Source organism: Oncorhynchus mykiss, chromosome 19, assembly GCF_013265735.2.
Source record: "Oncorhynchus mykiss isolate Arlee chromosome 19, USDA_OmykA_1.1, whole genome shotgun sequence".
In the NCBI taxonomy this organism is placed as follows: Eukaryota; Metazoa; Chordata; class Actinopteri; order Salmoniformes; family Salmonidae; genus Oncorhynchus; species Oncorhynchus mykiss.
The window spans coordinates 26113168-26135292 of NC_048583.1; the positions used below are offsets into that span (position 1 = coordinate 26113168).

Consider the following 22125-nt stretch of genomic DNA (forward strand, 5'->3'; position numbering starts at 1 on the left):
GTTGCTGATAATGGGCCTCTATACGCCTATGTAGATATTCTATTAAAAAAATCTGCCGTTTCCAGCTACAATAGTAATTTACAACATTAACAATGTTTACATTGTATTTCGGATCAATTTGTTTTCTGTCAAAAACAAGGACATTTCTAAGTGACGCCAAACCTTTGAAGCAGAAAGTCCGGGTAGCCATTTGATTAACAGCTTTGGGTTGGAAGCTGTTCAGGAGCCTTTTGGTCGAAGACTTGGCGGCCCAGTACCGCTTGCCGTGTGGTAGCAGAGCGAACAGATTGTGACTTGGGTGGCTGGAATCTTTGACTATTTTTAGGGCTTTCTTCTGACAATGCCTGGTATAGATGTCCTTGGATGACAGGGAGCTCATACGCACTACCCTCTGTAGCGCCTTGTGGTCGGATGCCGAGCAGTTGCCATACCAAGCGATGATGCAGCCAGTCAAGATGCTATCAATGGTGCAGCTGTATAATTTTGAGGATCTGAGGGACAATCTTTTCAGCCTCCTGAGGGGAAAGAGGCATTGTTGTGCCCTCTTCATGACTGTGTTGGTGTGTTAGAAACAAGGGATGCAGATTTTTGGCCGATACCGATATCCAATATTTTCCTTGCCAATTAATCTGATACCGATATTTAAAAATGTTAAGCATTCTAGTACAGTTACAGCGACCTTTTAAGCATTCTAGTACAGTTAAATAGTTGAAACACACACTAATCAAACAGTTTTTTTGTTGGCAATTACATTTGTCCCCATTACCAGTAAAACATAATCAAAACCTAGTTAGGATTTAACTTTCTCCCCTCCTTGGGAAATAATAGCAGCACAAAACTTGCATATGGCCTTTGTTATCTTCCTTTGAAACTTCCAAGATAGATCAACACGCAGGCATTGGGTGCTAGGTTAGGAATGCTGTGTTGCACGTGTAGCGCTGTATTTTTCGTGGCGTCATTACGTCCTCTACCTATGTTATATAGGTATGTACGTCAGCTCTGACATCGGTTTTGCATATCGGCGTTAAACTAGACAGACATCGGACCAATGCCGGATGTTGGCATTTTAGCTAATATCGTCCGATTCAGATATGCTTACCAATATATCGTGCATCACTAGTTAGGACCATGATAGGACACTGAGGAACTTGAAACTCTTGACCATCTCCACTACAGCCCCATTCGATGTGAATGGGGGTGTGCTTGGCCCTCTGTTTCCTGTAATCCACGACCAGCTCCTTTGAGGGAGAGGTTGTTGTCATCTCTGACTTCAGCCTTATAGGCTGTCTCATCGTTGTTAGTGCTCAGGCCTACCACCGTCACGTCGTCTGCAAACTTAATGATGTTGGAGTCGTGCGTGGCCACACAGTCGTGGGTGAACACGGAATACAGGAGGCGGCTAAGCATGCACTCCTGAGGGGCCCCCGTGTTGAGTGTTAGCGTGGCGGATGTATTTTTTCCTAACCCCACCACCTAAGGGTGAACTGTCAGAAAGTCCAGTATCCAATTTAAGAGGGAGGTGTTTAATCCCAAGGTCTTTAGTTTAGTGTTGAGCTGTAGTCAATGAACAGCATTCTCACGTAGGTGTTCCTTTTGTCCAGGTGGGAAAAGGCAGTGTGGAGTGCAATAAGAGATAGTGTCATCTGTGGATATGTTGGGGCGGCATGCGAATTGAAGTGGGTCTGGGGTGTCTGGGATGATGACGTTGATGTGAGCCATGACCATCCTTTCAAAGCATTTTATGGCTATAGATATGAGTGCTACGGGACAATAATAATTTAGACAGGTTGCCTTGGCATTTTTGGGCACAGGGACTATGATAGTCTGCTTGAAACATGTAGATATTACAAACAGAGTCAGGCAGAGGTTGAAAATGTCAGTGAAGACACCTGACAGTTGGTCCGCGCATGCTCGGAGTATGCGTCCTGGTAATCTGTCTGGCTCTGTGGCCTTGTGAATGTTAAACTGTTTAAAAAGGTCTCACTCACACCGGCGACAGAGAGTGTGATCACACAATCGTCCGGAACAGCTGATGCTCTCATGCATGGTTCAGTGTTTGCCTCAAAGAGAGTATAGAAGGCATTTAGCTCATCTGGTAGGTTTGCGTCACTGGGCAGCTCGCAACTGGGTTTCCCTTTGTAATCCGTGATAGTTTGCAAACCCTGCCACAGTCGACGAGCGTCAGATGTGGTGTAGTAGGATTTGATTTTAGGCCTGTATTGACACTTTGTCTGTTTTATGGTTCGTCGGAGGGCGTAGCAGGATTTCTTATAAGTGTCCAGATTTGTGTCCCGCTTCTTAAAAGCGGCAGCTCTACCCTTTAGATCAGTGTGGATGTTGCCTGTAATCCATGGCTTTTGGTTAGTATGTACGGTCACAGCGGGAATGACGTCGTCAATGCACTTATTAATGAAGCCCGGTAACTGATGTGGTAAACTACTCAATGCCATCGGATGAATCCCGGAACATATTCCAATCTGTGCTAGCGAAACAGTCCTGAAGATTAGTGTCCTCTTCATCTGACTACTTCCATATTGAGCGCATCACTGGTACTTCCTGTTTGAGTTTTTGATTGTAAACAGGAATTAAGAGGATGGAGTTATGGTTATATTTGCCAAATGGAGGGTGAGGGAGAGCTTTGTATGCATCTCTGTGGTTAGGTTAGTATTGTGGAGTAACAACGTTGTTGATCCATCCTCAGTATCCTCCTATTACAGCCATTAAACTCTAACTGTTTTAAAAAGTCACCATTGGCCTCATGGTGAAATCTGAGCGGTTTCCTTCTTCTCCGGCAACTGAGTTAGGAAGGACGCCTGTACCTTTGTGGTGACTGGGTGTATTGATACACCATGCAAAGTGTAATGAATAACTTCACCATGCTCAAAGGGAATAGTACCCCTTTTTTGCAAGGCAAGGGTTTGAATACTTTCTGAAGACATAAAGTTATAATACTAAGGCACATACATACATGCTGAGTGGGTGTATATATACAGTATATAAACTCAGCAAAAAAATAAATGTCCTCTCACTGTCAACTGTGTTTACTTTCAGCAAAAGTGGGGGGGGGGGGGGGGGGGGGGGGGTTCAAAATAAAAAAATGGTCCGTATCTGGTATGTCTATTATGTAACCAGTTCTTGCTGTGAGATGTTACCCCACTCTTCCACCAAGGCACCTGCAAGTTCCCGGACATGTCTGGGGGGGAATGGCACTAGCCTCACCCTCCGATCCAACAGGTCCCAGACGTGCTCAATGGGATTGAGATCCGGGCTCTTCGCTGTCTTACAGGAAATCAGCCATCCTGCGTGTGGTGGCATTGTCATGCTGAAGGGTCATGTCAGGATGAGCCTGCAGGAAGGGTACCACATGAGGGAGGATTATGTCTTCCCTGTAACGCACAGCGTTGAGATTGCCTGCAATGACAACAAGCTCAGTCTGATGATGCTGTGACACACCGCCCCAGACCATGTCGGACCCTCCACCTCCAAAATCAATCCTGCTCCAGTATACAGGCCTCGGTGTAACGCTCATTCCTTCGACGATAAACGCAAATCTGACCATCACCCCTGGTGAGACAAAACTGCGACTCGTCAGTGAAGAGCCCTTTTTGCCAGTCCTGTCTGGTCCAGCAATGGTGAGTTTGTGCCCATAGGCAATGTTGTTGCCAGTGATGTCTGGTGAGGACCTGCCTTACAACAGGCCTACAAGCCCTCGGTCCAGCCTCTCTCAGCCTATTGCAGACAGTCTGAGCACTGATGGAGGGATTATGCGTTCCTGGTGTAACTCGGGCAGCTGTTGTTGCCATCCTGTACCTGTCCCGCAGGTGTGATGTTCGGATGTACCGATTCTGTGCAGGTGTTGTTACACGTGGTCTGCCACTGCGAGGATGATCAGCTGTCCGTCTCGTCTCCCTGTAGCGCTGTCTTTGGCGTTTTACAGTAAAGACAATTTATTGCCCTGGCCATATCTGCAATCCTCATGCCTCCTTGCAGCATGCCTAAGGCATGTTCACGCAGTTGAGCAGGGACCCTGGGAATCTTTCTTTTGGTCTTTTTCAGAGTCTGTAGACACTCTTACACTCTTAGTGTCCTAAGTTTTCATAACTGTGACCTTCTGTAAGCATATTAACTACCGTTCCACAGGTGCATGTTCATTAATTGTTTATGGTTCATTGAACAAGCATGGGAAACAGTGCTTAAACCCTTTACAATGAAGATCTGTGAAGTTATTTGGATTTTTACAAATTATCTTTGAAAGACAGGGTCCTGAAAAGGGACGTTTGTGCTGAGTTTGTGTGTGAACACACTATTATTCTAGACCCCAATTATTATCAAGCTGTTGTCAAAAGAGCCAATTAATTATTAATGCAGTCGAGCAGTATGCCATGAATCACACACACACACAGACATGCAAACACACACAGGCATGCAGTGCACGCACACACAGGTGTACAGTGCGCGCGCACATGCACACACACACACACGTGCAGTGCGCACACAGACACACAGTGTCTAGCATCGCACCATAAAAAATGCTTTGAGGATGCATTTTCAGGCAGCCATTAAAGAAACCAGCCGTTGTCACACACAAAGGTCCTCGTCTGTAATGGCGGGTGAGAGGGTTAATGAAGACAGTCCCTGGGCCATTTACTTCAGAGTTAATCATCACGGTCACCTGACACACAGACACTCCCCTGCAGATATAAAACTCTGCCAAAAAATGTTACATTTATGAATTATACTCATGCTTTCCAACGGAACAAAGAGTGGGAATGATCTTCTACAGAGCGCACACACACACCGGAGGATTAATTTCAGTGTTCTGTTTTTCAGTTTAGATAAAAAAAGGGAACTATTTGCAGAGGAAGTGTGTGTGTGTACAGCGCATTCGGAAAGTATTCAGAACCCTTGACTTTCCACATTTTGCTACATTACATCCTTATTGTAAAATTGAATAAGGCTGCCACTCAAGGACATTCAGAGACTTCTCCCAAAGTCCCTGCATTGTCTTGGATGTGTGCTTAGGGTTGTTGGAAGGTGAGCATTCGCCCTAGTCTGAGGTACTGAACACTCTGGAGCAGATTTTCATCAAGGATCTCTCTGAACATTGCTCCGTTCATCTTCGCCTCGATTCTGACTAGTCTCCCAGTCCATGCCACTGAAAAACATCCCCACAGCATGACGCTGCCTCCGCCATGCTTCACCGTAGATGGATGGTGCCAGGTTTCCTCCAGACGTGACGCTTGCCATTCAGGCAAAAGCGTTCCATTTTGGTTTCATCAGACCAGAGAATCTGATTTGTCATGGTCTGAGAGTCTTTAGGGGCTTATTTGGCAAACTCAAAGCGGGCTGCCATGTGCCTTTTACTGAGGAGTGGCTTCCGTCTGGCCACTCTACCATAAAGGCCTTATTGGTGAAGTGCTGCAGAGATGGTTTTCCTTCGAGAAGGTTCTCCCATCTCCACAGAGGAACTCTAGATCACTGTCAGAGTGACCGTCGGCTTCTTGGTCACCTTCCTGACTAAGGCCCTTCTCATCCGATTGCTCAGTTTGGCAGGGCAGCCAGCTCTAGGAAGAGTCTTGGTGGTTCCAAACTGCTTCCATTTAAGAATTATGGAGGCCACTGTGTCCTTGGGGATCTTCAATGGTGCAGAAATTTGTTGGTGCCCTTCCCCAGATCTGTACCTCGACACAATCCTGTCTTGGAGCTCTACGGACAATTCTGCCGACCTCATGGCTTGGTTTTTGCTCTGACATGCACTGTCAACTGTGAGATCTTATATAGACAGGTGTGTGCCTTTCCAAATCATGTCCAATCAATTGAATTTGCCACAGGTGGACTCCCAAGTTGTAGAAGCATCTCAAGGTAGAAGCATCTCAAGGATGATCAATGGAAACAGGATGGACCTGAGTTCAACTTCGAGTCCCATAGCAAAGGGTCTGGAATACTTACGTAAATAAGGTATCTGTTTTTCAAGTTTTTTACATTTGCAAAAATGTCTAAAAGCCTGTTTTCACTTTGTCATTATGGGGCATTGGTATGTAGATTGGTGAGGAAAAACATTTATTTAATCAATTTTAGAATAAGGCTGTTATGTAACAAAATATGAAAATAGTCAAGGGGTCTGAATACTTTCAGAAGGCACTGTGTGTGTGTGTGTGTGTGTGTGTGTGTGTGTGTGTGTGTGTGCACGTCAAGGCCTAGAGCACCCTCTTCTGGCGAAAGAAAAGCCAAAGAGTATGGGCAACAAAGAGAAAGGGGGATTGAGAGAAGGGGGTGGAGATAGAGATGGATAGATGGAGGAACAGAGAATGAGTGATGAGAGAGATGGGAGTAAGAGAGAGATGGAGGGGGGGTATACAGTACATACAGTTCACATCAAAGGTGTTGAAGATCTGTCTGGTTTTCTGGTAGTGGTCATCTGATGACAACTTCTTCCCCATGAGACACATAAACATCTCTATACACACCCCTAGAGAGAGATGGGGGGGGGGGGGTGGAAAGAGAGAGAGGGAGATAAATAAAGAGTCTTCTTCCTTTACATGGTGGTAACAGTAACAAACATATCACCTTACAAATGCATGCACACACACAAATGGCAGGCAGAGTGTCTGGCAATGAATGAAAGCGTGCTGTGTGGGGGATTCTTCAGCACAAGTCTCGCTCAGGGCTTCAAAAGAAGGTGGAGAAAAGGAGTCAGAGCTGGGGAGAATAGAGCGATAGAGAGAGAGCAAGAGAGCGAAAGAGGGAGAACTGGAAAGAGCAGTGCCAAGCTTTCACAGGAAGGGAAGAATAGAGGTGTGTTTGGATGAGGGAGGGTGTCGTGTGTGTTTGGAATCTGATTCTGTTAGCCGCACGGTGGCCCCTACCAAAGATCTGTGACTATGACTCACCACATGGCAAGCGTACCTAGCAACCGTGCCTAGCTAATTGAGAGTACTTCATGCATGCACCCCGGTCTCTCACAGACCAACGTCCCCGGTCTCTCACAGACCAACGTCCCCGGTCTCTCACAGACCAACGTCTTGACCATTAGACCAAGATTAAATGATTTTGTGCTGAGGGGGGACACTGATTTTGAAGTTGCAGGCAGGGCTACCTCATCACAAGACTATGAGCCTGACTCATGTCCGCTATACTTAGCACACCGGTTAGGGGTGAGAGAAAGAAGGGGAGGTGGAGGCTAAAACTTCTTACAGGACTTCCTATAAGGATAGATAGATTTATTTGACAATTTCAAACAATACAACCACTCAGAGGACAACACAAGAAAGTTTGAAAACATATTTCCAAATATAAACATAACAGTCCTAGGCTACACAGTAGACCTAGCCTACTAGGCATAATCGGGTTCCACATGTAACACATAACAAAACAATGCACAGGACAACACTGTCATAGGCTAGAGCAGGACTCCCTTACTAGATAAACGATCTCGCAAAAGGTTAATGGCTCGAAAGTGTTCGGGTAAGAAAATGGCATCATCAGCAGAAAATTAGTTAGTAATGGTAAACATAAAAAATGTAAGTTGACAAAAACAAAACAAAAACAGTTAAGATTTCGTTGGCAGCTCATAAACCTTTAGCTGAACTGTTTCTCAGCTAGCTAAGTCAATAGATAGAGCGTGTCAGCTGTAATCTGCAAATTGCGATTTAACATTCTAAACCTAACTGCTGTTTATCCAGTTAGCTAGTGTTACTATCTAGCCAGCCAGTTTGCCATAGCATAGTGCTAGTAGCCTATAGTTGATAGGTTCCTTATTTTAGCAACGCCACACAACAAAATATCATATGGCAAAAATTGAAGGCATTATGTGCCTGCTTTTTGTGTTGTAGCACACAAGCAAGCACACAACCTAAGATCAGGGCAGGTGGAATAGACTCGCTATCTTACATAAGACAATGGTAGAACACAGTATTGGTAGTTAGTTTCTTGCCAACGGCCTCTGTTTAACCCCTATGAGGGGCTGTGCTTTAAATGAGCCACAGAGAGAGACAGTCTAGCCAAGCCCACACCCACACTGCCTGGCCCCATTCACTCCTAGCCAGCCACACACATTCTTGATCTCTCCCTCTAGTTAGCCACCCACTCTCTCTCTTCCCACCATCACCACCAATTTACTAATTATACCACTGTTTAATTCATTGCTCTCTCTCTATTCTGCTCTTTTCCCACTCGCTCTCTCCCAGAAAATGTAACGGATGGTGAAATATTTAATTGCGTCAACCATGCCACTATCTAAATTCTTTCTCTTCACCCCCCCTTTACCCTCAATCCCCTCCCTCGTTTTCTCTCTCTTACTGGGCAATGTACAGATTAAAATTTAGCTCCTGGCTTTCAAAACAAAAGAGAAATGACTTCCTAATCTTTAACCGTTTAACATCTTCCTTCAATAGCCCCGTATCTGTCTAGTCAGCCACCTTCTCATCTCCACTCTCTCGATCCCCCTCCCGTCTGCATGTCAAGAAGCCCCCAGTTAAAGCGTTGGCCGCATGTCGTCACAATAACAATTACACTGCACCGCAAGCCTTTTGTGAGGCATTCTTTTAATTACTGGAAATGTGTAAAACGATTACACCCAATCTAAATCAAGCGTTCCCTCTTGTTTTATCTCGTTTCCTTCCATTTCACCAGGATGGATTGGAATGATACACTGAATAGGTTGCTTTGTTTGGTTTTGTCTTCCACCATCCCATTTTAAATGGAGATAGCGGCTAAATGCTGCACGGTGGATGTTTTGCTGTGTGTGTGTGTGTGTGTGCTTACACATCAGCATGGGTCCCCCTACTTTGCGTCTCAGTTGGAGGGCTGCCTGTCGTGGCCATAAGTGGTACTGTGATGAACAGCGTATGAAACTGTAATGACGTCTAAACTGCAGGCACGCTATAAATTAATCTAAAAAAGCCATTGAGGCTGTCAGAGGATAGCTGCAGGCAGGCACTCGTGTATGTCTGTCTGTGAGTGAGTGAGAGAGGTTGAGCAACTCGTCTCAAATTAAATACGGTCTGCGATGGCTGTTCTCAAATTAAATTCGGTCTGCGATGGCTGTTCAGAGGCTATGTCCTGTGGCTATATCTTCCACTTGTTCATCAAAACACACACACACACACACACACATATATATTGTAGTGCTCCCGTTCAGCACGACTGGACGTGGGAAGATTGAGTCACCATCATATTTACAAAAATCGACACATCAAGGATATACAGTATGAGCTAAAAGTGCGGATGGTGTACGTATTTTCTCATTTCTGAGTGCTCGTATGACACACACACACAGTAATATGTATTCATTCTGTCACAACAGCATTGTGCTTGTTGGAGAACTGAGAACGGTTCCTGGTACAGTCAAACTTACCTGGTGAATCTTTTGCCTGGGCTTGATCCATTAACATGTTGGTTTCAGACTGCAACATACAAGCAAGCACAAGGAAATTAAAGACTGACCTGATAGATGACAGAGGAAATGTAATCTACTTGAAATGAAGTGATATTTTTTTTTAAGAGATCCCATTTGATATTTATCAGTGTAGTTTTTGTGAGGTGATTATCATGCAATTTAGCCAGGTCACAAAGAAAGGTTATAGAATACTTTTTAAAACTAACTAAAACTAAGTACACCGGCGCCATCTTGTGGAATGAAATGAACATTGCTTCACTGCTCCTCAAATTCAACTTGAACGAGGCTGGACACAACCACACCACCGTAGCTCTGGTCCATTGCGTGACACGAGGCAACTCGTTGTCTTCGTGCGATGGACCAGAGCTAGCACAACTGTACATGGGGGGTCTACACCGTATGAAAGTGGTACTTCCGGTTGTCTCGTTTTGTAGGCTAAGAATTGGCTTAACATTTTCATCGTCAAATTCATGAAAACACAGTCATATAAGAGATATATATATATATAAATGTATACGTGTTTCCGTGTTAATTAACTTACCATATGCCGGTTTTCAACGTATTTGATGGCCAAGAAGAAGCACGAAGCCAAAAAGTTAGTGCCACTGTTTCCTTAGAACTACAACTCCCACCAGCTGTCTCACTTTCGATACATTAACGGTCTACAAAAAAAGTAGAAATATATTTTTTTCAAAAAGTACTGGCTGGCAATGTTTAGTAAACAAACAAAACAAATCTAACACACACCAAACGGCCTCTAACTAACGGGTTCTTGCCGTCCTGTAAGTCCTCGGCTCGAGCAGGCACGCTCCGGCATGCTATCAAAGCTGCAGCTGTGGCAACCCAATGAGCACTGGCTACCCTTTTCGGACAGGGACCTTTGTTAGCAAGGTTCTGTCACCACCATAGTGAAGAATGATGTTGTTTTGATGCGTGGCTACACTGCATAGCTACAGTGGCATGATCTTATATTGTGCACCTGCTTGATGATGGCTAACGTTAGCTGGCTAACTGATGAGCTAGACTGATCAACGACAACCCAGGGCGTAGGTTTAACTACTTTTAATAACTAGATACATCCGCTAGCAATAGAACAGTGTGTAGCCGTGTAAAGGCACACTATCAACAACCACTTTGTGGGTGGTGCATTGTATTATGGTAGCGCAGTCTTTGTTATTAACACACTACATACTAACTACCTTGTTTTTCTAGCTAGCCACATACTTATGTTGTTTATGTCTTATTTAAACTGGCTGACTTGCTATCTATAATGAGAATGTATTAACTAGTTGGTTAAAGTCTATACAATATAAAACCACATAGCCAAGTAGAGCAACATACTGTAGCTATCAAAACAACATTTGTCTCTATGGGGACCACGGAACCTTGAAAAGGGTAGCCCATACACATTGGGTTGCCACACAGGAGTTCAATTGATACTATTCTAACTTTCTGTGATGTCTCCTTGAGCATCAAATATGTTGATAGAAGCCATCGGATATGAACAAATCAATACACAAATATAAAAATTGTATACATCTCTTATATGACTGCATTTTCACGAGTTTGATTATATAAGCTTGAAGCTCATTCAAAAACAATACAGGATGTGGGAGGGATTAAGCAAGGGAGAAAGAATGGAGCTGAGAACGAACGGTACAAACCAACTACCGAATACAAGCCTAGTAATTTAACTTATGAGTCAACAACAGGAGTGCTGGATACAAGCTCCTCTCCTGAAAACCCCGAGATGGAGGCGGTTGGTGAGAACTCAGAAATCAAACCCGACAAAAGTGAGGAAGTACCTGCAGCGACAGGTTGGGTGAAGACTTCCAAGATTCACCACAATGATCAGGAACAATGCCTGAGATGTACTACCAGACCAATCTGGGATTTCCTTTCCATCTGTGCAGTACAATTAATGACCATGGTAATAAACTCCAAGAAGAAAACCTCCCTAAAAGCACATTGTTCTGTTCACTTTGTACTGGCCTACTATTCACAGGGATTCTCTCAGGTTCCCTCACCCTTTGCCCACCATCCTCTACTTTCCTTACGGTTTCAGCATATGACACTTTCTGTACTGCTCTCACCCTGGCAACCTCAACCTGTCTCACTCGCTCAGAAATCAAACCCGACAAAAGTGAGGAAGTACCTACGGCGACAGGTTGGGTGAAGACTTCCAAGGTTCATCACAATGATCAAGACAAAGCCAGAGATGTTTCTGAGCCAGTGGGAGTAATATATTTGTGGGGAAAGTGGATTCATGTCTTTTGGCCGACCCATGTGTGTTATTTTTCTGGGTGGAGGGAAAAGATTGGTAGTAGCAGCAGCAGAGAAGTGTTTTGTGTGTCAGAGGAACTACAGGGGGTTTGAGAGAAGGGGCCAAAGTAGTGGGTAGAAGTGGGGAGTTTGTTGGGGATAGGGGTGTATATCTAGGGTCAGATGGTGGTGCCATTTCTTTTTTTCCATTTGTGAACAAATGGACCCTTTCAGTGCACCCTTTCAGTTTGTTTGCCAGCTCATAGAAGTGGTAGGATAAGAAAATCAACTGCTTCCAAATGGAGATGGCCTCAATGGCGCTGCCCATGCTCTCAGATGCCATAACGGAACAGATACAATGGCTGTCTAAGTCTATGATAACATCTAGTTTCTACTACCTTTGATGGTTTATATCCAAACAGCATGACCACCGCCATTTTTAAGTCTTCTCTGTTCAGGTAGCCTTTCTTGTCCGTGTCACACAGCTCATAAACCTTTGGAGGAAATACATTGTCATGTTACAAAAAAGTCTACCTTGTAGGGGCGAGAGAGAGGGGGGATGGGGTGTAATCACTGTATATGTGTATACATATATATGTGTGTATATACAGTGCCTTGCGAAAGTATTCGGCCCCCTTGAACTTAGCAACCTTTTGCCACATTTCAGGCTTCAAACATAAAGATATAAAACTGTATTTTTTTGTGAAGAATAAACAACAAGTGGGACACAATCATGAAGTGGAACGACATTTATTGGATATTTCAAACTTTTTTAACAAATCAAAAACTGAAAAATTGGGCGTGCAAAATTATTCAGCCCCTTTACTTTCAGTGCAGCAAACTCTCTCCAGAAGTTCAGTGAGGATAACTCACTGAATGATCCAATGTTGACCTAAATGACTAATGATGATAAATACAATCCACCTGTGTGTAATCAAGTCTCCGTATAAATGCACCTGCACTGTGATAGTCTCAGAGGTCCGTCAAAAGCGCAGAGAGCATCATGAAGAACAAGGAACACACCAGGCAGGTCCGAGATACTGTTGTGAAGAAGTTTAAAGCCGGATTTGGATACAAAAAGATTTCCCAAGCTTTAAACATCCCAAGGAGCACTGTGCAAGCGATAATATTGAAATGGAAGGAGTATCAGACCACTGCAAATCTACCAAGACCTGGCCGTCCCTCTAAACTTTCAGCTCATACAAGGAGAAGACTGATCAGAGATGCAGCCAAGAGAACCATGATCACTGGATGAACTGCAGAGATCTACAGCTGAGGTGGGAGACTCTGTCCATAGGACAACAATCAGTCGTATATTGCACAAATCTGGCCTTTATGGAAGAGTGGCAAGAAGAAAGCCATTTCTTAAAGATATCCATAAAAAGTGTTGTTTAAAGTTTGCCACAAGCCACCTGGGAGACACACCAAACATGTGGAAGAAGGTGCTCTGGTCAGATGAAACCAAAATTGAACTTTTTGGCAACAATGCAAAACGTTATGTTAGGCGTAAAATCAACACAGCTGAACACACCATCCCCACTGTCAAACATGGTGGTGGCAGTATCATGGTTTGGGCCTGCTTTTCTTCAGCAGGGACAGGGAAGATGGTTAAAATTGATGGGAAGATGGATGGAGCCAAATATAGGACCATTCTGGAAGAAAACCTGATGGAGCCTGCAAAAGACCTGAGACTGGGACGGAGATTTGTCTTCCAACAAGACAATGATCCAAAACATAAAGCAAAATCTACAATGGAATGGTTCAAAAATAAACATATCCAGGTGTTAGAATGGCCAAGTCAAAGTCCAGACCTGAATCCAATCGAGAATCTGTGGAAAGAACTGAAAACTGCTGTTCACAAATGCTCTCCATCCAACCTCACTGAGCTCGAGCTGTTTTGCAAGGAGGAATGGGAAAAAAATTCAGTCTCTCGATGTGCAAAACTGATAGAGACATACCCCAAGCAACTTACAGCTGTAATCGCAGCAAAATGTGGCGCTACAAAGTATTAACTTAAGGGGGCTGAATAATTTTGCACGCCCAATTTTTCAGTTTTTGATTTGTTAAAAAAGTTTGAAATATCCAATAAATGTCGTTCCACTTCATGATTGTGTCCCACTTGTTGTTGATTCTTCACAAAAAAATACAGTTTTATATCTTTATGTTTGAAGCCTGAAATGTGGCAAAAGGTCGCAAAGTTCAAGGGGGCCGAATACTTTCGCAAGGCACTGTATATGTGTGTGTGTGTATATATATATATATATATATATATATATATATATATATATATATATATATATATATATATATATATACACATACACACATACATACACATACACATATAGTGGGGCAAAAAAGTATTTAGTCAGCCACCAATTGTTCAAGTTCTCCCACTTAAAAAGATGAGAGAGGCCTGTAATTTTCATCATAGGTACACTTCAACTACGACAGACAAAATTAGAAGAAAAAAAATCCAGAAAATCACATTGTAGGAGTTTTTAAATTTATTTGCAAATTATGGTGGAAAATAAGTATTTGGTCAATAACAAAAGTTATATACCCTTTGTTGGCAATGACAGAGGTCAAACGTTTTCTGTAAGTCTTCACAAGGTTTTCACACACTGTTGCTGGTATTTTGGCCCATTCCTCCATGCAGATCTCCTCTAGAGCAGTGATGTTTTGGGGCTGTTGCTGGGCAACACGGACTTTTAACTCCCTTCAAAGATTTTCTATGGAGTTGAGATCTGGAGACTGGCTAGGCCACTCCAGGACCTTGAAATGCTTCTTACGAAGCCACTCCTTCGTTGCCCGGGCGGTGTGTTTGGGATCATTGTCATGCTAATGCAAGGAGGTTTTCACTCAAAATCTCACGATACATGGCCCCATTCATTCTTTCCTTTACACGGATCAGTCGTCCTGGTCCCTTTGCAGAAAAACAGCCCCAAAGCACGATGTTTCCACCCCCATGCTTCACAGTAGGTATGGTATTCTTTGGTTGCAACTCAGCATTCTTTGTCCTCCAAACACGACGAGTTGAGTTTTTACCAAAAAGTTATATTTTGGTTTCATCTGACCATATGACATTCTCCCAATCTTCTTCTGGATCATCCAAATGCTCTCTAGCAAACTTCAGACGGGCCTGGACATGTACTGGCTTAAGCAGGGGGACACGTCTGGCACTGCAGGATTTGAGTCCTTGGCGGCATAGTGTGTTACTGATGGTAGGCTTTGTTACTTTGGTCCCAGCTCTCTGCAGGTCATTCACTAGGTGTTGTTCTGGGATTTTTGCTCACCGTTCTTGTGATCATTTTGAGATCTTGCGTGGAGCCCCAGATCGAGGGAGATTATCAGTGGTCTTGTATGTCTTCCATTTCCTAATAATTGCTCCCACAGTTGATTTCTTCAAACCAAGCTGCTTACCTATTGCAGATTCAGTCTTCCCAGCCTGGTGCAGGTCTACAATTTTGTTTCTGTTGTCCTTTCACAGCTCTTTGGTCTTGGCCATAGTGGAGTTTGGAGTGTGACTGTTTGAGGTTGTGGACAGGTGTCTTTTATACTGATAACAAGTTCAAACAGGTGCCATTAATACAGGTAACAAGTGGAGGACAGACAAGCCTCTTAAATAAGAAGTTACAGGTCTGTGAGAGCCAGGAATCTTGCTTGTTTGTAGGTGACCAAATACTTATTTTCCACCATAATTTGCAAATAAATTCATTAAAAATCCTACAATGTGATTTTCTGGATTTTTTTTCAATTTTGTCTGTCATATTTGAAGTGTACCTACGATGAGAATTACAGGCCCCTCTCATCTTTTTAAGTGGGAGAACTTGCACAATTGGTGGCTGACTAAATACTTTTTTTGCCCCACTGTATACACACACACACACACACACACACACACACACACACACACACACACACACACACACACACACACACACACACACACACACACACACACAATTTATATACACTGAGTGTACAAAACATTAGAAAACCTTTTTGCACTCAGAACAGCCGTAATTTGCCGGGGCATGGACCACAAGGATTCGAAAGCGTTCCCCTGGGATAATGGCCCATGTTGACTCCAATGCTTCCCACAGTTCTGTCAAGTTGGCTGGATGTCCGTGGGTGGTTGACAATTCTTGATACATACGGGAAACTGTTGAGCGCGAAAACCAAGCAGCATTGCAGTTCTTGACACACTCAAACCGGTGCGCCTGGCACCTACTACCATACCCCATTCAATCGACAAATAAAAAAAAATGCTCAATCCCCCTCTGAATGGCTGGCACACACGTCTCAATTGTCTCAAGGCTTAAAAATCTTGCTTTAACCGGTCTCCTTCCCTTCATTTATACTGACTGGAGTGGATTTAACAGGTGACATCAATAAAGGATCATAGACTGACCAGGTGAAAGCTATGTCATGGAAAGAACAGATGATCCAAATGTTTTGTACAGTCAGTGTATACAGATCATTGGTATATACCCATCATTGGGTGTAATCCAAATTCTGCCCTTACGAAAAAAGACTGCAGTCAGAGTGCAGTATAAATGCAATATGCTGAAAATACTGCGTCCAAAATATATATATTTTTTACTGCAGTAATTTTAAAAGTACAACTGCAGTTACATGTAATGATAATTAATTCTGCAATTACTGCGCCCAAAATACCAGTCGATAGCAATCACCGCACTTTTACTGCCGTTTCAAAACCGCAATCTTTTTCTGCAAGGGTGGCGGCAGTAGGTTATAGTAATAATGGACTAAAGAAGCCTAACATTGCTCGTTATAGTCCAAGGACCTTACATGTTCTGTTTAAAGACGAATTGGCTCTGGAAGCCAAAACAGCCAAATACTCCATCTAATCGTGATTCGATTCTCAACTGCGGTACGGTTCTAGAAACATAAATCCCTCTACCCTCATATCAAATCAAAATTATTTCACAAATACAAAAAAAACACTTACTGTACTCTGTTTTAACCGGTTTAAAACACAGTTGCAGCCAATGTTCCCTCTACTAGCAAATAAGATGAACAAATATGCACATTTGGCTACATGTAGCTCTCGCTTTGATCTCAAAACAAGTGCATATACTCGCAACCAATCATGCTGTAAATACAGTCCAGTTCAAAGTGAATGGCACAGATCCATATATTGCAATGGTCTACTTGCATATAGGGATACTGCAGCTCTGATTGGTTATGCCACACTGGTTGGTAGAGTATGGGCTGAGTCGTACATGTCAATGTAATAGATTCCTACTCCGGTGTGCTCCGCCTACAAGAAAAATCTCTTTCATAGTTAGTTTTGCATAGTTTGTTTTGGTATGTTGCATTGAAAGTGGCTAATATTGGCAATTTCCACAGTTGAAGGAAACATTGATAGTGTTAACTAAAGGGGAAAACTAGAACATCGAGTGTAGTTCAATCTCGTGCTTCTCTGCGTGGGCTGATATTTCTTCTGCGCGGCAGTCCCTTGGAGCTGCACAGTTTAGATTGAACATTGGTTGCAACTGACAGTATGTTTCAGTGACAAGTTTTGTTGAGTCTGCCCAACCTCTTCCGTTTACACACTGGAGTTCGGAGATGCAGATAGAGTGGACTACCTGTGCTAATTAGCGGTCTTCCGTCTTTTTTCTGTAAACAAGCGCTGTAACATATGGCTTTGCGGGAACCCTAACCCTATAAAGGGTTCCTCTCCGGAGTCCAAACGGGAGTTGCAGTGATGGGACAAGACTGTAACTACCAATTGGATATCTTGAAATTGGGGATAAAAGTACCAAAATTAAGTAAAAGAACCGCTAAGAGATGCACAAAAACAATATAACATTCAAAATGTGTGAGTCTTTCCTTTAACACGTATCGCTTGCGGTACGGTTTTGGAAACATAAGGAACGTGTCTTTCATATCAGCGTGAAATAATGACTACATTAAACTTGGTCATTATTTCACACTGATATGAAAGACACTTTCCTTATGTTTCCAAAACCGATACGTGTTTTTGTGCATCTCTTAGCGGTTCTTTTATTTAATTTTGGTACTTTTATCCCCAATTTCAATACATCCAATTGGTAGTTACAGTCTTGTCCCATCACTGCAACTCCCGTTTGGACTCCGGAGAGGCGAAGGTTGAGAGCCATGCATCCTCCGAAACACGACCTTGCCACACCCCACTGCTTCTTGACACACTGCTCCCTTAACCTGGAAGCCAGCCACACCAATGTGTCGGAGGATACATCATACAACTGGCAACCGGTCAGCGTGCATGCGCCCGGCCCACCACAAGGAGTTGCTAGAGCGAGATGGGACAAGGACATCCCAGCCGGCCAAACCCTCCCCTAACCTGGACGATGCTGGGCCAATTGTACAACGTCTCATGGGTCTCCTGGGTCGCAGCCAGCTGCGACATAGCCTGGGATCGAACCCGGGTCTGTAGTGATGCCTCTGCACTGCGATGCAGTGCCTTAGAAATTCGAACAGAGCCTCCCGAGTTGCGCAGCGGTCTATCAATTACCTGGGTCATTTCATGTTAATCTGAGCTATTGCTGTTAAAGCAGACAAATATTTGTCCGGTATGAGGTACCATTGCGATAAAGTCACTCTCACTAAACTGGAAGTTAATAGGAATATGACTTTTAGATTGTGAAAACATCTATCATACATGTCAGATTTCAATAGTGGCCGATGTCATAACGCGGGAGGTTGTCTTCTCTCAAATGAGCCATTGATCATATTTTTGCCATATTCCGACCTGGAGAAATGTGTAATGTAAAAAAATATATACAGTTCTCACATATTAATGTTATTTAACACTGTAAAATCATAGAAATCACTTTATAGGAATTTTGGGTGGATTTTTCCTTTAACTCTTAAAGCAAGCGTTGGGGCTCTTAACAAAACTCGGCTAGAACCATGGGGCAAAACAGACAGGGTTTGCTTATATTGTTGATAACATGTCAACTATATTTCATCTTCAATGATTATTGAAAACAACTACAATTGCACAATGAGCACTTCATGTTGGTTAGATAGCTAGCGAATTTTAGCCATTTCATTGACAGTAAAAATAAAAAGACATGGTATCAAGAACAAGATGAAACGAGTCACGATTACCCACATGGCAGTTTTGTCAATGTTGCTAGCTATCTGTCCATCCACAATTACAACAATATACAGACTTCTGCCCCATTGAAGTGTGAGCTAGTAATGTTACGTTTGATACCGGACCTCTGAGGCATGCGAAATCGCTAAGCAGTTAAATTCAAAGCACTGTGCCGATGCGTATCACTTTATCAAAAGCGTAGTTTGATCAAGTGATTTTTCAAACCGTGTGTTGCAAAACATGAGATCCCACTGAATTTGCCATGGTTCCAGTGCTTTCTTCAACTCCAAGCTGGTTTCAAACACCGACCTTTACTGGACAATGTACTTAGTTTTTGTATTGTATTTACTATGGATCCCCATTAGCTGGGTCCAACAACATTTAGGCAGTTATACAATTTTTAAAAACCTTTACAATACATTCATTACAGAATTCACAACACAAAGTGTGCCCCCTCAGGCCCGAAATCCATGTGTACGCGTGTGTATAGTGCGTATGTTATCGTGTGTGTATGCATGTGTCTGTGCCTATGTTTGTGTTACTTCACAGTCCCATAAGGTGTATTTTTACTTGTTTTTTAAAATCTGATTCTACTGCTTGCATCAGTTATCTGATTTGGAATAGAGTTCCTTGTAGTCATGGCTTTATGTAGTACTATGCGCCTCCCATAGTCTTCTGGACTTGGGGACTGTGAAGAGACCTCTGGTGGCATGCATGGGTGTCCAAGCTGTCTGCTAGTATTTAAAAAAAAAAACAGACAGCTCGGTACCTTCAGCTTGTCAACACTGCTTACAAAAACAAGTAATGAGGAAGTCAATATCTTCCAGTTTGAGCCATGAGAGATTGACATGCATGTCATTAATGTTAGCTCTCCGTGTCCTTTTAAGAGCCAGCTGTGCTGCCCTCTTCTGAGCCAACTGCAATTTTCCCAAGTCCCTCTTTGTGGCACCTGACCACACGACTGAACAGTAGTCCAGGTGCGACAAAGCAGGGCTTGTAGGACTTGCCTTGTTGGTAGTGTTGTTAAGAACGCAGAGCAGCGCTTTATTATGGACAGAATTCTCCCTATCTTAACTACTACTGTATCAATATGTTTTGACCAAGCAGTTTAGTCACCTCAACTTGCTCAATTTCCACATTAATTATTACGAGATGTAGTTGAGGTTTAGGGTTATGTGAATGATTTGTCCCAAATACATTGCTTTTAGTTTTTGGAAATATTTAGGACTAACTTATTCCTTGCTACCCATTCCGAAACTAACTGCAGCACTTTGTTAAGTGTTGCAGTCATTTCAGTCATTGTAGTAGCTGACGTGTATAGTGTTGAGTCATCCACATACATAGACACACTGGCCTTACTCAAAGCCAGTGGCATATCGTTAGTAAAGATTGAAAAAAGCCAGGGGCCTAAACAGCTACACTGGGGAATTCCTGCTTCTACCTGGATTATGTATCTGTATTCTGTTAGACAAGTAACTCAATATCCATATTATAGCAGAGGGTGTAAAGCCATAACACATACGTTTTTCCAGCAGCAGACTATGATCAATAATGTCAAAAGCCGCACTGAAGTCTAAACAAGACAGGCCAGACAATAATTTTATCATCAAGTTCTCTCAGCCAATCATCAGATATTTGTGTAAGTGCCGTGCTTGTTGAGTGTTATTCCCTATATGCGTACTGAAAGTTTTTTGACCAGATACAGAAGTTTACTAAGGGTTGGTAACAGACTGATTGGTCGGCTATTTGAGCCAGTAAAGGTGGCTTTACTATTCTTGGGTAGCGGAATGACTTTAGCTTCCCTCCAGACCTGAGGGCACACACTTTCTAGTCGGCTTAAATTGAAGATGTGGCAAATAGGAGTGGCAATATCGTCCGCTATTATCCTCAGTAATTTTCCATCCGATTGTCAGACCCCAGTGGCTTGTCATTGTTGATAGACAATTTTTTCACCTCTTCCACACTGACTTTACGAAATTCAAAAGTACAATTCTTGTCTTTCATAATTTGGTCAGATATACTTGGATGTGAAGTGTCAGCGTTTGTTGCTGGCATGTCATCCCTAACGTTTATCTTGCCAATGAAAAAGTCATTAAAGTAGTTGGCAATATCAGTGGGTTTTGTGATGAATGAGCCATCCGATTTAATGAATGATGAGTTGGCTTTTTTCCCAAAATGTAATTTAAGGTGCTCCAAAGCTTTTTACTATCATTCATATTTGTTTCATAGTATAGTTTATTTTTATTTAGCTTAGTCACATGATTTCTTCATTTGCAGTACTTTTGCCAATCAGTTGGGCTGCCAGACTTATTTACCATATCTTTTGCCTCATCCCTCAACCATACAATTTCTCCAATTCCTCATCAATCCAAGGGGATTTAACAGTTTTTACAGTCATTTTCTATATGGGTACGTGCTTATTACTAACTGGAATAAGCAATTTCAGAAAAGTGTCAGGTGCAGCGTCTGGTTGCTCCTCATTACACACCACAGACCAGCAAATACTCTTTACATCACCACCATATGAATCACTACAAAACATATTGTATGACCTCTGATGCACTATATTAGGGCCCTTCTTTGGAACTTTGGTTTTCCTAGATATGGCTACTATATTGTGATCACTACATCTTATGGATTTGGATACTGCTTTAAAGCAAATGTCTGCAGCATTAGTAAAGATGTGATCAATACATGTTGATGATTTCATTCCTGTGCTGTTTGTAAATACCCTGGTAGGTTGACTGACAACCTGAATCAGGTTGCAGGCACTGGTTACAGTTCAGTTTTTTCTTGAGTGGGCAGCTTGATTAGAGCCAGTCAATATTTAAAATCACCCAGAAAATATACTTCTATGTTGATATCACATACATTATCAAGCATTTCACATATATTATCCAGATACTGACTGTTAGCACTTGGCGGTCTATAGCAGCTTCCCACAAGAATGGGTTTTAGGTGAGGCAGATGAACCTGTAGCCATATTACAGTATTTCAACAGTATTTAACATTAGATCTTCTCTAAGCTTTACAGGAATGTGGTTCTGTCACGACTTCCGCTAAAGTTCGCTCCTCTCCTTGTTCGGGTGACATCACCAGCTTTCTAACCATCGCCACTCTATTTTTCATGTATCCATTTGTTTTGTCTTGTTCCCTGCACACCTGGTTTTCATTCCCCAATCAATTCATATGTATTTATTCCTCTGTTCCCCATCATGTCTTTGTGTAGGATTGTTTTGTGTTACGTGTGTTTTGATATTGTGGATATTGTTACGTGCATTACTTTTTGTTTATGTTCTGTGTTTTGGCACATTTTATGTTACTTTGTGCTGTCATTTTTGACCGGAATAAAAAG

At 42.7% G+C, this 22125-nt stretch overlaps 1 protein-coding gene across 6 annotated transcripts in view; it reads right to left on the minus strand.

Moving 5' to 3' along the window:
• efcab11 (EF-hand calcium binding domain 11) overlaps nucleotides 1–22125 on the minus strand; it is an 86247-nt gene that overhangs the window by 56062 nt on the left and 8060 nt on the right. For 4 of the 6 annotated variants that reach the window (XM_036954503.1, XM_036954506.1, XM_021573708.2 and 1 more), the window contains 3 exons: nucleotides 12058–12153; nucleotides 9356–9404; nucleotides 6368–6469 (listed from right to left, as the gene is read on the minus strand). In XM_036954503.1, coding sequence (XP_036810398.1) covers nucleotides 6368–6469; nucleotides 9356–9404; nucleotides 12058–12153 — 247 coding nt within the window. The remainder of the gene's footprint in view (nucleotides 1–6367; nucleotides 6470–9355; nucleotides 9405–12057; nucleotides 12154–22125) is intronic. The other 2 variants (XM_036954505.1, XM_021573711.2) reach the window with 1 other exon arrangement.